The 12929-nt window shown below is 47.9% G+C and overlaps 2 protein-coding genes across 6 annotated transcripts in view; one reads left to right on the top strand and one right to left on the bottom strand.

Moving 5' to 3' along the window:
* LOC135096711 (TELO2-interacting protein 2-like) overlaps positions 1–1039 on the top strand; it is a 23543-nt gene extending 22504 nt beyond the window's left edge. For all 4 annotated transcript variants that reach the window (XM_063998627.1, XM_063998540.1, XM_063998471.1 and 1 more), the window contains one exon: positions 531–1039. In XM_063998627.1, the coding sequence (XP_063854697.1) occupies positions 531–535 (5 nt within the window). In that variant the 3' untranslated portion in view covers positions 536–1039. The remainder of the gene's footprint in view (positions 1–530) is intronic.
* The window catches only part of LOC135096895 (uncharacterized), a 15378-nt gene extending 2449 nt beyond the window's left edge, over positions 1–12929 (bottom strand). For both annotated transcript variants that reach the window (XM_063998703.1, XM_063998730.1), the window contains exons 1-4: positions 12619–12929; positions 3303–3483; positions 2213–2394; positions 1032–1183 (exon numbers count right to left, since the gene is read on the bottom strand). In XM_063998703.1, the coding sequence (XP_063854773.1) occupies positions 1032–1183; positions 2213–2394; positions 3303–3483; positions 12619–12814 (711 nt within the window). In that variant the 5' untranslated portion in view covers positions 12815–12929. The remainder of the gene's footprint in view (positions 1–1031; positions 1184–2212; positions 2395–3302; positions 3484–12618) is intronic.

Genomic DNA, 12929 nt, shown 5'->3' with positions numbered 1-12929 from the left:
TTTGTAAACATACTGTGGAGGGCATACTGTGGGTCTGTGGGCAGAAGAGAAGAAGAGAGAGAGAGAGAGAGAGAGAGAGAGAGAGAGAGAGAGAGAGAGAGAGAGAGAGAGAGAGAGAGAGAGAGAGAGAGAGAGAGAGAGAGAGAGAGAGAGAGGATTGTAATCTGTAAACATGCTGTGGGTCTGAGCTGTAGTAAGAGGGGAAGGGGAGAGGGTTTATAGATGTGAGGGGCTGTGGTGAGCAACTGTGGTTCATGAACATACTGTGGGTCTGTGTGCTGTAGCAGAGAGAGATAGTGTAATAGTAACAGCAGCAATAGTGCACTGGTTTTCTCTCAGCAATGTCCACTTATCATCTATTGAAGTTTGCACCATACAGTATTCATCAATAACAATTTGTAGTATTTGGCTCACAGCACTTGTGTGAATTAACTTGACAAAGGCAGTCATGTCATGTCACAGCAGGCATCAGGAGTGCAGAGCCCTGATTATCTCTTGGAATACTTCTAGTATTGTGATGTCTTTTTCAGATTGAGATGGGCAGCAGATATATCCTACATGCCATTATGGTAACATGAACACATCAGTGACCTGCCTCTACTGTGACCTGCCAAGTTATGCTGCTCATAATTATTTGTCACTGTAAATTGTCAGTCAGGCAGCCCAAGCACAGGATTGCCCTTGAATATTATTATCCAACATGATCACAAAATTCAAAATTATTTCAACTCCTGCATCCAAGACTGTCATCCATGGTTAACTACATATACAAACATAACATTGAAGCCCAACAGAAGACCTTCATGATAAAACAGTTTTGAGTTGTAAAAGAACACTGACAACACTACAAGACAATACTACAAAACTTTAAATTTTTAATTACCAGTTGGTAACATAAATGCCAAAAATCAGTTTCAGGAACAATTTTCTTGATGTAAGATGTGTTCTACAACTCTGGGTAGTTATATGAGTTGCAGATGTACATCATACATAAATATGTATATTATAGAAATACATCATTCAGAAGTTACCTGTGCCATCCTTTGTCTTTTATTCTCCTTGGCAAGCATCTTAGTGGCCAGTAGCACCAGTACAATCAGTATGAAGCCCCCAGCAATAGGCACCGCTATTGTTGCTGCTCGGAACCACACTGTTTCTATATCCGAGTCTTGTATTTTCATATCTGCAACAGCAAAAGAAATTAGGACTCTGAAACTCCTGGATCAATTGCAAGACAAGTAATCTATTTCACTGGGGAGGCCAAATGTTTTCAAGGAAAAAAATTAATCCTTTCAAAATTTGATATTAAATCTTCCTCCAATCACAGGTTGCCTTGCATCCTGAGCTGGCATCTGAGGAAGACAGTTATGTATAATAGAGGGAAATGTGGTGCTTAGAATTCATAAGAAATAAAAATATAAGAAAAAAAATGTAGCTCATGTTCTGTCTTTCAGTTCAAAATTTGGATTAGACAAATGATGTGAATGTTGGCAATGCAATGAGAAGGTAGAGGATTACCATAGAAGGCCAGTAAAGAAATTCCCTTACAAAAATAAAACCACAAAAAAGATATTCCCTTACTCCCAATGAACGTCAATGCCAAGCTGGTATTGATTCCACATTGCATCCAAGGTCAGCGATGCACAACACTGACCTTCATACATCAGCCCCGCCAGGAACCCACTCGGAGCCCCACTTTACGGTTATTAGGCAAGACTTCCTACTAGACTCACATCCACATGACTCATCTCGGTGTGTAATCAACAAGTTACAACAGGCTGAGTTGGCGGTGGGTGGGTGGTGGGGTGTGCGGGAAGCCTGACTAGTGGGTGTCATAAGGTGGCGCGACAAACAGACGCGTGATCGATGCTGGTGGAGACGTGTTCACTGCCGTCAATACTCTAACTTCCCTCACCTCCCTCTCCCCTCCCTCGCAATCATAAACAAAGGCACTACAATACCTATCCACTTTGAACAATAACACGTATGTAACTGGGGAATAATTTCACTACTAAACATTTTTTCTCTCGTAATCACCAACAATTTTAAACATTTTTAAACTACAGTCTTTTAAGTGGTTTTGGAGCCTAGATAAGATCACCCTTTTTTTCTGCGATTATGCATTTTTTTTTTTTTTAACAAGAATGTTCATGAAGGCCGAGCAAAGCAATAAAGGGAAATGTGTGTGTGTACCAAGGCGCACAGGACTCACCAGCGTGGCCGTCGCCGTTCACCTGGATGTAGATGTCAATATCCTGGAAGTTACACATGTCGTAGCGGCAGCAGGTGAGGGCGGGGTCTGGCTGTGGAGGCGTGGACGGGGCGGGGGTGAGAGCGAGGACTCCTTGGGGCGGCTTCACTCCCCCTTTTCTTATACACTCGGCATGCCTGTTCCTGTCAACACAACCACAAGTCAGTACACTCACCAATGCCGCCAAGCACTCTACTTCCTAAATCTAAAGGGCAATTCAAAAACTGTTAGTGTTTCTGAGCCCTATGAATCCAAGGCGCTTATCAGTCCAAAGTTCGCACAGATGATTACTGAGCTTCTTACTTTTTTTTCGTTTTTTTTTTTTTATTAACAGAAGAATCATTGTATCACTAGACTTACGAAAAACCCACCTAACTTCTACTACAACCTGTTAAATGAAAGAGATACGACAACCGTGATTTGGAAGTACAGTCCCGAAACTCCTGAAGCACCGACAAGGGACACAGTTTAATCATTCAACCAGTTCACCCTGAAGATTCAAATGCTAGTTACTTTTCTGTACGCAATGCATGTTAATGTTATGCATTTTATTCATGGATACAGGATGAAGGAGAATGGAGTTGTCTTCAGAGTTTGTTAGGCGGCACCTTATCATAATGACCAAATTACAGTTGTAAAATAAATGTTATCACACAATCAGCTGCTGCAACACCACGCACACCAAGCACACTCCACGTGTACGTGTGTGTGTGTGTGTGTGTGTGTGTGTGTGTAACAATCATAAGACGAAAAGCACGTATCCTATGCAATTGTGCGGTAACAAATTTAACTAAATGGATTGGGCCTTCAGAATCTTCACACACACACACACACACACAACCTTGAAATTATAACTTAAGTATGATAAGGAGGCTTCTAACAACTTTAACCTCGATAACAAGTAAGGTAAGGCAAGGCATAAATCACGAGGTTACATCTAAAGTCGAAACACATTAAAGTGACGCACAGAAGCCAAGCAAGGACTCACTGCCCCACAAACACAAACACACACACACACACACACACCTATCACTTCAGAAACGAAACTTACTCAGGCAGGAGTTCGACGCAGCCGTGCATGGGTGCCGAGGGACGATGGAGCTTGTGGTTGCCGGTGTAGGCGTGGGTGGGCGCAGGCGTGCTATTGGTAAAGCAGGCGCCCAGCAGACTCTTGCACATGTAGCCCAGCTTGACGCACCGCGGGAGGTTACAGTGGCACCGCACCTCCGCCCCTGCAAAACACCAATGCTCGTTTACTAACATACCAACATCGTCCTCACACACACACACACACACACACACACACACACACTTGCTAAAGGGCTCATAACCCTAATTTACATTACAATATATTATCCCGAACAAACAAAGTGGGCACTGGACCCATTCGCTCCTCGCCGCACACACCCCTGTTGGTGCAAGACTCAGTGCTCGTCTCCTTCCTCATTTGGGTATTTTCAAGGTCAGGAATCTCCATCCGGGCAGAAAATAGTGGGCTATAACCAACCTAACACGTCTACTGATGTAAGAAGCAGTGCATGACCAGCCGCAACATATTTCAAGAATAACATTGGTTCCTGCATTCCTGACGCGTCCCGTAAGAGGTAACTTTATAACACGGGCAAGCCTCGCCATCCCGAGCCTGCCTCCCCTCGCACCACGGCCAGATGGCGATGAGCAGCGGGGTGCCGAGGAGGGAGGAGGAATTTGTTTCAAGGGGCTGTGAAGGGAGGGAGGGAGGGACACACACCACTCCCTCTACTGCCTCGGCGCGCCACAACCATCAGTCGATTCTCATGGACGACGACGGTGACAAAAACAACAACAACAAAATGACAAAAAAAATAAATAAATAAATATAATGAAGTAAAAAGAGGCGAGGTTATGAAGCGGCGAGTTCATGCTGAGGGCCACAGGACGCCCCCGCCCCTGCTCGGCACACACGTCACGCCTCCCGCCGGCCACCCCTGCGGTCTGTCAAGGGAAATTAATATTGCTAACACAAACACGTTTCCTAGTGCGGTTCCAAGAAGAAAAAAGTATTGCCAAAGGTGTTTATCGCATAATACTTTACCCACAACACGACCATGTTCCTTGTAAACTGAGCACGGCATTAGTTTTCATTTGGCATCGCCTTGTTTGACCGAGTCTCGCAATGTGTGCTTCGTTTTTGGTTTCTTTCGAATGACAACACCAGGAATAAACATAGTTACATAAGGCCATAATGGAAGCTGCAAGAAGCCAGCAGGTTTCTACGTGGCAGTCCCTGTATAAAACATATTTAGTAAGCACCGGACCACATCGGACGGTGCTAGCAATAATGTCAGTGCACAGAAATCCCTTTGGCTTCAGACCGGAAAGGAAGACACTCATCCGACACTGGCCCGCCCGCCCAGCCAATCACGGTGTGGCAGGCGCGGAGAATGGCGCGTCTGTGCCTCATTTCATGCCACTAATGCGACGTGCACAGTTTGTCTTTTTCTTTCCCTGCCTCATTAGTGGAGCTGAGGGACACACACACACACACACACACACACACACACACACACACACACAGCACCACCATCACCACTGCCACAGTGCTCACGTCCTTCCTCCACGCACTTACACATGCGACAAGTACAAATGCCTTGTCCCGGGACACAGTCAGCTGTAGTATCAGTTACCTCACTTGACCTTCCCCAGATTTCCCCAGGTGGCCGTTCATCACCTGAGCCACAGTTGGGTGTTGAGAGCTGGCCGTCATCCATCACAGCCAAGCCTCCAGCCCGCGCAACCATATTCGCGGCCTGACACTAAACACTCCACCAACACAGAGGCAAGGTAAAATTATCCACATGATTTACGCACAGCACTAATGAAAATCGCACTGGAGAAGAAAAAATACTATAATTAGTCCGATAAAACTGACAAGCACTAGTTTGGTCACCTTCCCGCAAGACATCTGGCCATTCATTCATACAAGTGTTAAGGAATAGAAAGTAAGAGTGCATTAAAATCAGTAATTCATCCTAATTGGGTGTGGAGGTCAGCGAGCACAAAACGGACTTGTGCTACCGCGGCGAAGCAATAAGCAACACCCGCCTGAGGCAGACACGTGGGTCTCCTCTGCGTTGTCAAGCTTTTATGTGACAGCTTAACTGGTCCAGCATTATGACAGTGAAGAGGGAATTCTGAGATAAGTACGTAACTGGTTGTGATGACTTGTAAGAAGTGCGCTCTCTCTCTCTCTCTCTCTCTCTCTCTCTCTCTCTCTCTCTCTCTCTCTCTCTCTCTCTCTCCATTAATGTCGCATCAGAGCAGCCACACTCAAAGAAAACAATAATCGTGAAAAGTCTTTCCAATTTTATCATTACGAAACCCTTAGTGCCACAGAGGATGGAAGGAACACTGTGGAAGCAAATTAATTAAAAGGTGGGAAGAGATCAGAAGGCGAGGCGAAGGAAAAGAGGGGTACAGTGATCCACACTTTCCAGAACAAAGGCGGCGCTGTAAGGGGAAGAGTTTAATTAAAGGCGGGCGGTGCGCGTCAAAACAACATTATCTATACGACACTTTTCAAGGCAGTGAAAACATACGTAAGACCCAAAAAACCCGGACGCGGGTACTTCCACTTCTTCCTCCGACTCGCTCTGTAAATAGACAAAGTGACCCAGATAGATGCAGCGCCGAGACTCCACCTCGACGTGCCTGGGGAAGGGAAGGGAAGGGAAGGAAGGGGAGGGAAGGGAGGAGTGTGTGGAGGTGGGAAAGGAATGAAGGGAAGACAAGACGGAAGGATGGGGAGGGAAGGGAGGAGTGTGTGGAGGTGGGGAAGGAATGAAGGGAAGACAAGACGGAAGGATGGGGAGGGAAGGGAGGAGTGTGTGGAAGTGGGGAAGGAATGAAGGGAAGACAAGACGGAAGGATGGGGAGGGAAGGGAGGAGTGTGTGGAGGTGGGAAAGGAATGAAGGGAAGACAAGACGGAAGGATGGGGAGGAAAGGGAGGAGTGTGTGGAGGTGGGGAAGGAATGAAGGGAAGACAAGACGGAAGGAAGGCAAAGAAAGGGCAGGCCAAGATTGATGGGAAACAAGGAAATCACATCATGCCTCCACAACACATGAGCGACGGCTCTCTCTCTCTCTCTCTCTCTCTCTCTCTCTCTCTCTCTCTCTCTCTCTCTCTCTCTCTCTCTCTCTCTCTAATTTCCGTACATGTCTCTCCCTCCGTCTGTAGTAACATTCTTCCGTACATCACCTCTCGGACCCGCAAGCCTTGACTCTTTCCTTTAGCTGCATTCCAACACTAAGTGATGGTTTTGGAGTCGCTTGGCATATAATAAGTCAATCAGACTCATAAATACTTTGTCAAATGTATATGTGAAGCAAAAAAAAATATGCTCATTGTGTGTGTGTGTGTGTGTGTGTGTGTGTGTGTGTGTGTGTGTGTGTGTGTGTCCCTGAAGGTAATACGCAACCGCTGGTGGCGGCCAGGTGTGCCTGACATGGGCGGTTCCTCTTGCTAATCTACTGGATCAGGCGTTATTCTTTCATTCTCTTCCTCCCTAAACATTTTGTCGACTCCTTCAACCTCCGGGCACGCCACTTTCAGTGTGTCATGTGATATGACCCGGGACCGCCCCGCTGCCCCACTCCCGGAGCAGAGCAAGGCGTGACACACCCGGAAACACCCGTCCAAAATAACTGCTGGTAAGGAGACTCCCACGTCCCCGCCAGCCTCGGGAAGGTCTACCGAGGGTTCACTTGGCAACAAAACCATGCAGTATGATGGACGATACCAAGCGTCAGAAGGACGGAAGCTAAATACAGCGTCCTACACTTGATATAATTTATATGGCTCGGTAAAAACCAGTGTGAGTTACAGACTCTCTGTCCGCTGCCAACTCTCACACCAACAAGCGGAGAGTAAATTCTAATATCAAGTAAGGTGGAGGAAAAAAGTTTTTTCCCAGCCTTGGAGGAAAATTGAGAGGCGGGTGACATATGTTGGTTAGACGGGGTGGGTGAGGCGTGACGCCTGGCGCCACGGTGCCGGCGGGGAGGGGTGCGGCGCCACCGCCCCCCTCACTGGGGGTCCACACCTGCTCCCTCACTCACGCCACTCCCATCCCTTCCTCCCCAACCACAGGCGGTGGCTTTGGCATATCCACTTACACTTTGTAAGCCAAAGGGACGAGCATCGAATCACGCGGAGCAACACTTCACGGCACAACAGCAGCATGATCTACGCGTGCACCAGAACCATGCAGGTCCCGAGGCGCCAAGTACTGCCGCCGACACTGCCTGAATGTCGTGGCGGGGCTTTGCGTTGTTTGTGGTGAACAGATATCATTTCCCTATTGCACCATGATCCTGAATTACTAAATAAAGAAAAAAAAAGACTTACAACGTGAAGTACACACACACACACACACACACACACACACACACACCGGTAGCAGTGTGGGAGACAAAGACGAGTAGCTGGTCGGCGTCACCCCCCACACAATACCTCCCACCCCTTGCCACCACTTACGGGAAATGCCTCGCGCACTGGCACTCGACACGGCACCCCTGCTCTCCACCATTGCTGCACCAACGCAAGCACATAAAAATCTCCACGCGCAGACGGAACTTCCTCATAATATTTCACCCAGTCGTCACAGAACAAGATCCAAACAACGACAAAATACTTGACATGCGGCTGGTAAACTAGAGCTGCCCTAGACAGGAGGCAATGACCAAACAAGCCTCGCAGCCTCCTGACAGGACAATACTATCACTGTATTATGTGTGTGGCTATAAATAACAACACAATACCAACAGTAACAACAAGGAACAACAAACAAACAAATCGTTACCGTGACAAATGCTTTAGACCCAGTCAAGAGCTAGTGTCAGTCTAAAATCTCGCCACAAAAGGGAATTGTATGATGTTAGACAAGTAGAAAACGAGGAGCAAGCGTAGTACTGTACACTTACCCGCCTCGCTCGCTCCTTCCCGCACTCACTCCCTCGAAGCATAGAAGCGGTCAGTCGAGTAACCGCCTTCTCTCACTTTCACTGTTTAACATCTTCCCTCAATCTGAAGTTCCCTGATCAGCTAAGAATCCACCAATTGTCAGATTGTATAAGAAGACTGTCAACAGTTCGCGAGACTCAAGATTGGAGGTAAAAAGCTGAAAACAGTGGAAGGGTATGGCGTATGTTACATTGACTACATCTTGGCACCCTCACTACGTCCCCCTCCTCTGTTTGCCTAAAACCACACTAACAAAGTTGCGGTCAGGTTTCTGAATAATCTCTTCCCATACAATGAGAATTCCATTGCTATATTCTACACAGACAAAGGATAAACCGTGGGTAAACTACTGCTACAACTACTACTACTATTGCTGCTGCTGCTGTTGCTGCTATTACTGATGGTAATAAACAATACCTCCTTCTCCTCCTATTACTATCACCGCCACTACTATTATTACCTCTATTACTACTACTACTACTACAGCACATCCAAGTACCATAGGTGGATTGTTAACTGTTGCTATTAACAATCGTAAATACTACACCTGTTATTCCCAGGTACCATTAAGCATATTCTGGTCAATAGAAGGTATACCTTGCAATACTCGTCGTTGCTGATAAATAGCACTTGGTAAAAATGAAAAAGCTGTTGCTAGTAATAAGACAGCAGCAAGACAACCCAATTGTTAGCTGTGCCCCTCACTGGTTTTGGTGGGTTTGCACACTGGTTATTGCTGCAGTATTAGTACCTGTGTATTTATTTATTTAGAACCAGCACCAGCAGTAATAGTAGTAGTAACAACAGTAGTAGTAGTAGTAAGAGTAGTATTTGTAGTAGTAGTAGTAGTATTTGTAGTAGTAGCAGTTGTATAGGTAGTAGTAGTAGTAGTAGTAGTAGTATTTTTAGTAGTAGCAGTTGTATAGGTAGTAGTAGTAGTAGTAGTAGTAGTAGTAGTAGTAGTAGTAGTAGTAGTAGTAGTAGTAGCACTTGTTGTAATGACAGAAGTAGCAGCAGCAGTAGCAGAGCAGGAGCTCTATGATGCATGGTGGTGCTACTAACAGTCAGTACAGCCACAGAAAACTGCACCATCATCCGCACGCCGCCACTACCACTGCTGCAACTCCTGCTACGTAATCCACCCCTACCCCTGCTGGTCATTACCCCAACACCCACCCCTGCTAGTCATTACCCCCACCCCTACCTACCCTTGCTGCGTCCCTCACTACCCTACAACAACACAACAGCGAAGGATGGACAATAAAACCCATTCCCTTCATCCTCAACAGGTTTCCCCTACCTAGGACCTCGACAGGCTGCTCCCAAACCCAACAACGCACCCCGGGCTCGCTCTTCCTCCTGGCCGACCTCTTACCCACTCACTCACCTACCCTACCTTCCTCTCACCCTCAGCACCGACTCGCCTCTCCCAACCTGCCCGCAATCCAGGACCAGAACCCACTCATTCCGCTTCCCTGCCGCCCGATCACCTTACCTGCCTCCCCGCAGCTCACCTGGCCGGCCCCACCCCATACCTGGCTGGCGACGCGTGTGCTATATAGTGAAGAATTCGCTGACCCTGCAAACCAGTGGACCGGACAGACCTGAACGACCGTGGGACAATTATACTAATGGCGGTGGTGGTTATAGTAGTCGTAAAGCTGTGGTGGTGATGGTGGTAGTAGTAGTAGTAGTAGTAGTAGTAGTAGTAGTAGTAGTAGTAGTAGTGGTGGTGGTGGTGGTGGTGGTGGTGGTGGTGGTGGTGGTGGCAGGGATAAGGGTGGGGCACTGCAGCCAGTAGTAACAGAAGCAACAGGACTGGGGAAGGATAGGATTGTAATGTTAATGATTCTCTCTCTCTCTCTCTCTCTCTCTCTCTCTCTCTCTCTCTCTCTCTCTCTCTCTTCAAGAGAGAGAGAGAGAGAGAGAGAGACGGGTAAAAGCTGAACCCTAATCACGACATCAAAAGGTCAGACCGCCCAGCCCAGCTTTCCGTGGGTTGCAGAGCGAGGCGGTAGTGGATCGTGGCGCCTGGAAAGCGGGGGAAAAGACCAGACCTGCCATCCAGGCGCCAGCAGATGTGGGGCGTGCGTGTGACGTGCGGGGCTGGATTAGTGCGAGGGTGAAGTAGTTCGCGTAAAGAGGATGAAGTGTGCAGCAGTCTGTCCCTCACGAGTCGTCGCCTTCCCTTACCCTATCGCGACAGTTCATGATGACTTTTACTGCGTCAAAATGTAGCACAGTTTATTTTTACCAGTAGTTGAAACATACTGTAGTAGTACTCTCTCTCTCTCTCTCTCTCTCTCTCTCTCTCTCTCTCTCTCTCTCTCTCTCTCTCTCTCTCTCTCAACATCGGCTTGAAAAGGCCGAGGAAATGCACACAATAGGTGGCTCAGTGAGAAGAATAGAGTGCAGTAGAGTGGGTGGAGTGGAGTTACGAGAGATGTGGGAGAAAGGGGAGGGAGCGGAGAAACGATTTACAGACGTGGGGGCGAGGACGAGCACTGGTAAAAGGAGGAGGGGACGTGACTGAGAAGGCAGTGAGCGGGCGGAACCAGAGATACACCAAAATATATACTGCAACCACTGGCTCCCACTGGCGTCATGATACCCACGGACACCAGCTTGGGTGTGCGGAAGGAGCAGCGAGCTGAAGGCCGAAAAGAGGAACCCGGCGTGAAGCAACGTGCTGGCAGAGCGCCTCGGTGGTACTAAGAACCAGGGACGATGTTGGCGGAACACCTATGGGGGTGGGGGGAGAGGCTGGGAGCGGTGAAATAATGGGCAAACTGAGAGACCTGTTGACTTCACACCTTCCCCCTCAGGATCCGCAGGTGGACAGGCGCGGGGCTGCTGTTTTATATGGGCGGCGCCGCGCGATCTCTTTCCACCCATGAGAGAGACTATAGTGATTTGGATGCACTTCATGGCGAGAATCAACCTACATCTATAGGTTACATAATGGGAGAACAAAACACGTCCACTAACTATTGCATACAGCATACAGGTATATATAATTGTATTTTTGGAACAATACGAGTAAGCCAACAGCCTCGCCGAAGTAGGACGTCGACGCTACCAGCACTTAGGGTCGAGACAGCAGCAACAAGCAAGGGCAGCAGCAGCGACAGGACGGGCCGGTCTAACGGGCAGCGACACTCCCTGGGTCGAGGTGGGCGGCGAGGTGAGTCGGCCGGTCCGTCTGGCGGCTGGCTGGCCGACGGGCAGGGTGAGTGAAAGAGTAGACGGCAGAGTGATCCGACACGTGATTATGAGGAAGAGAGTCTCGCCGGAGAGAGAAAGGATGAGGTGAGAGCCCCTGGTCCTCAGCGAGCAGCGGGTGGTGGCCAGACACGCCGGTTCACAGGGTTCAAGGTGACGTTTGCCGCTGGCCACGTGTCTCCCGGCGGTGCAGACACCAAGGTGAAGGCAAAACAACTCAGCTCACCATTATCATGAACATAAAATCCAATGGCAGGTTTAACAATAATCCATAATCAAGTTGTAAGCACTAAAACAAAAACGACTGCCTACAAGACTGTGACAAGACCTGTACTGTCATTAGTCTTCCGACATGTCACCTGAACAAACCCCTTGACAGCACGTAAATATGACACACGTGTAAATCAATGACATGCGTGCCGCACATGCAACATGCAGTAGGGAACTTCAGAGACCTGAAAACAACAAATAAGGTAGCGGGTTACCCAGTCCTGGATCATCACAAGGCAGTGCGAGGACGACAACGTTAAGCTGAGGCATTCAACTATCAGCCTTGAGTGGGAGCAGGTTCCTGGCGCCGAGACAGGCATACCAGAATTGTTTTCTCCTTACCAGGACTCGTTTCTCCATGCAGCAAGCTCCGAGTACCAGTTTTTTTGCACAAACTGTCGCTGCCTTAAAGGCTTGAGGCAACGCTTCCTAACCAAAATTCAGAGCAAAATAATTACTAAGAGTTGGGTAGTCTCTTAGAATGAATTGTGTGTCTTTGTAACGTCCTATTCCTCCACCAAACACTGTACTGTCACTGTATGACGTCTAGAATTCTTCACTCGTACACAAATCAACACTATGATACTTGTCAGGTATATCAGATTTTTGGGTGAACATGCTGCCGTATGTTGGCAGTGTCACAGGATCGACACCTTGATGCTCTTCGCTTCACTAACACAATCATTGCACCAGTGTATAACTAACAAAACCACTCGCTTGACAATAAAACGATTCATTTGTGAAAAAAAAAAAAATACGTTGATACAAAAACCTACTTAACCCTCCAGACGACGACTTATAAACGCTGAAGTCTTAAGCCCTTCACCACACAGGGAGGCACATAAATACCTAGTGCCAATGCATGGTTCTCACCTTCCGTCTCATGCGTGGTGTCCTCTCCCCGCAGACCGAGCGATGGGCCGCTATCACCAACACTCTCTGTAAAGTTTTTATGCACAAATTCTCCCTTAGCAACCATTATGTCTGTGAACATTTGGCCCATCACAACAACCGTCATAAAGCACAGCATAGGCCTCCGCCACACTTCTCCCGGCGAGTTATCCATCATGACGACGGAGTGATCACGGAGGAACAGCCAGATATAACAGATTCATTTTCGCGTCAGGACCGCAGACATCCTTCCACAACCACTGTCAGACTCGCACTGGAGCTTCTAGGCTTCT

This window comes from Scylla paramamosain, chromosome 1, assembly GCF_035594125.1.
Source record: "Scylla paramamosain isolate STU-SP2022 chromosome 1, ASM3559412v1, whole genome shotgun sequence".
Lineage (NCBI taxonomy): Eukaryota > Metazoa > Arthropoda > Malacostraca > Decapoda > Portunidae > Scylla > Scylla paramamosain.
This window is presented reverse-complemented; position numbering and strand designations above follow the sequence as displayed.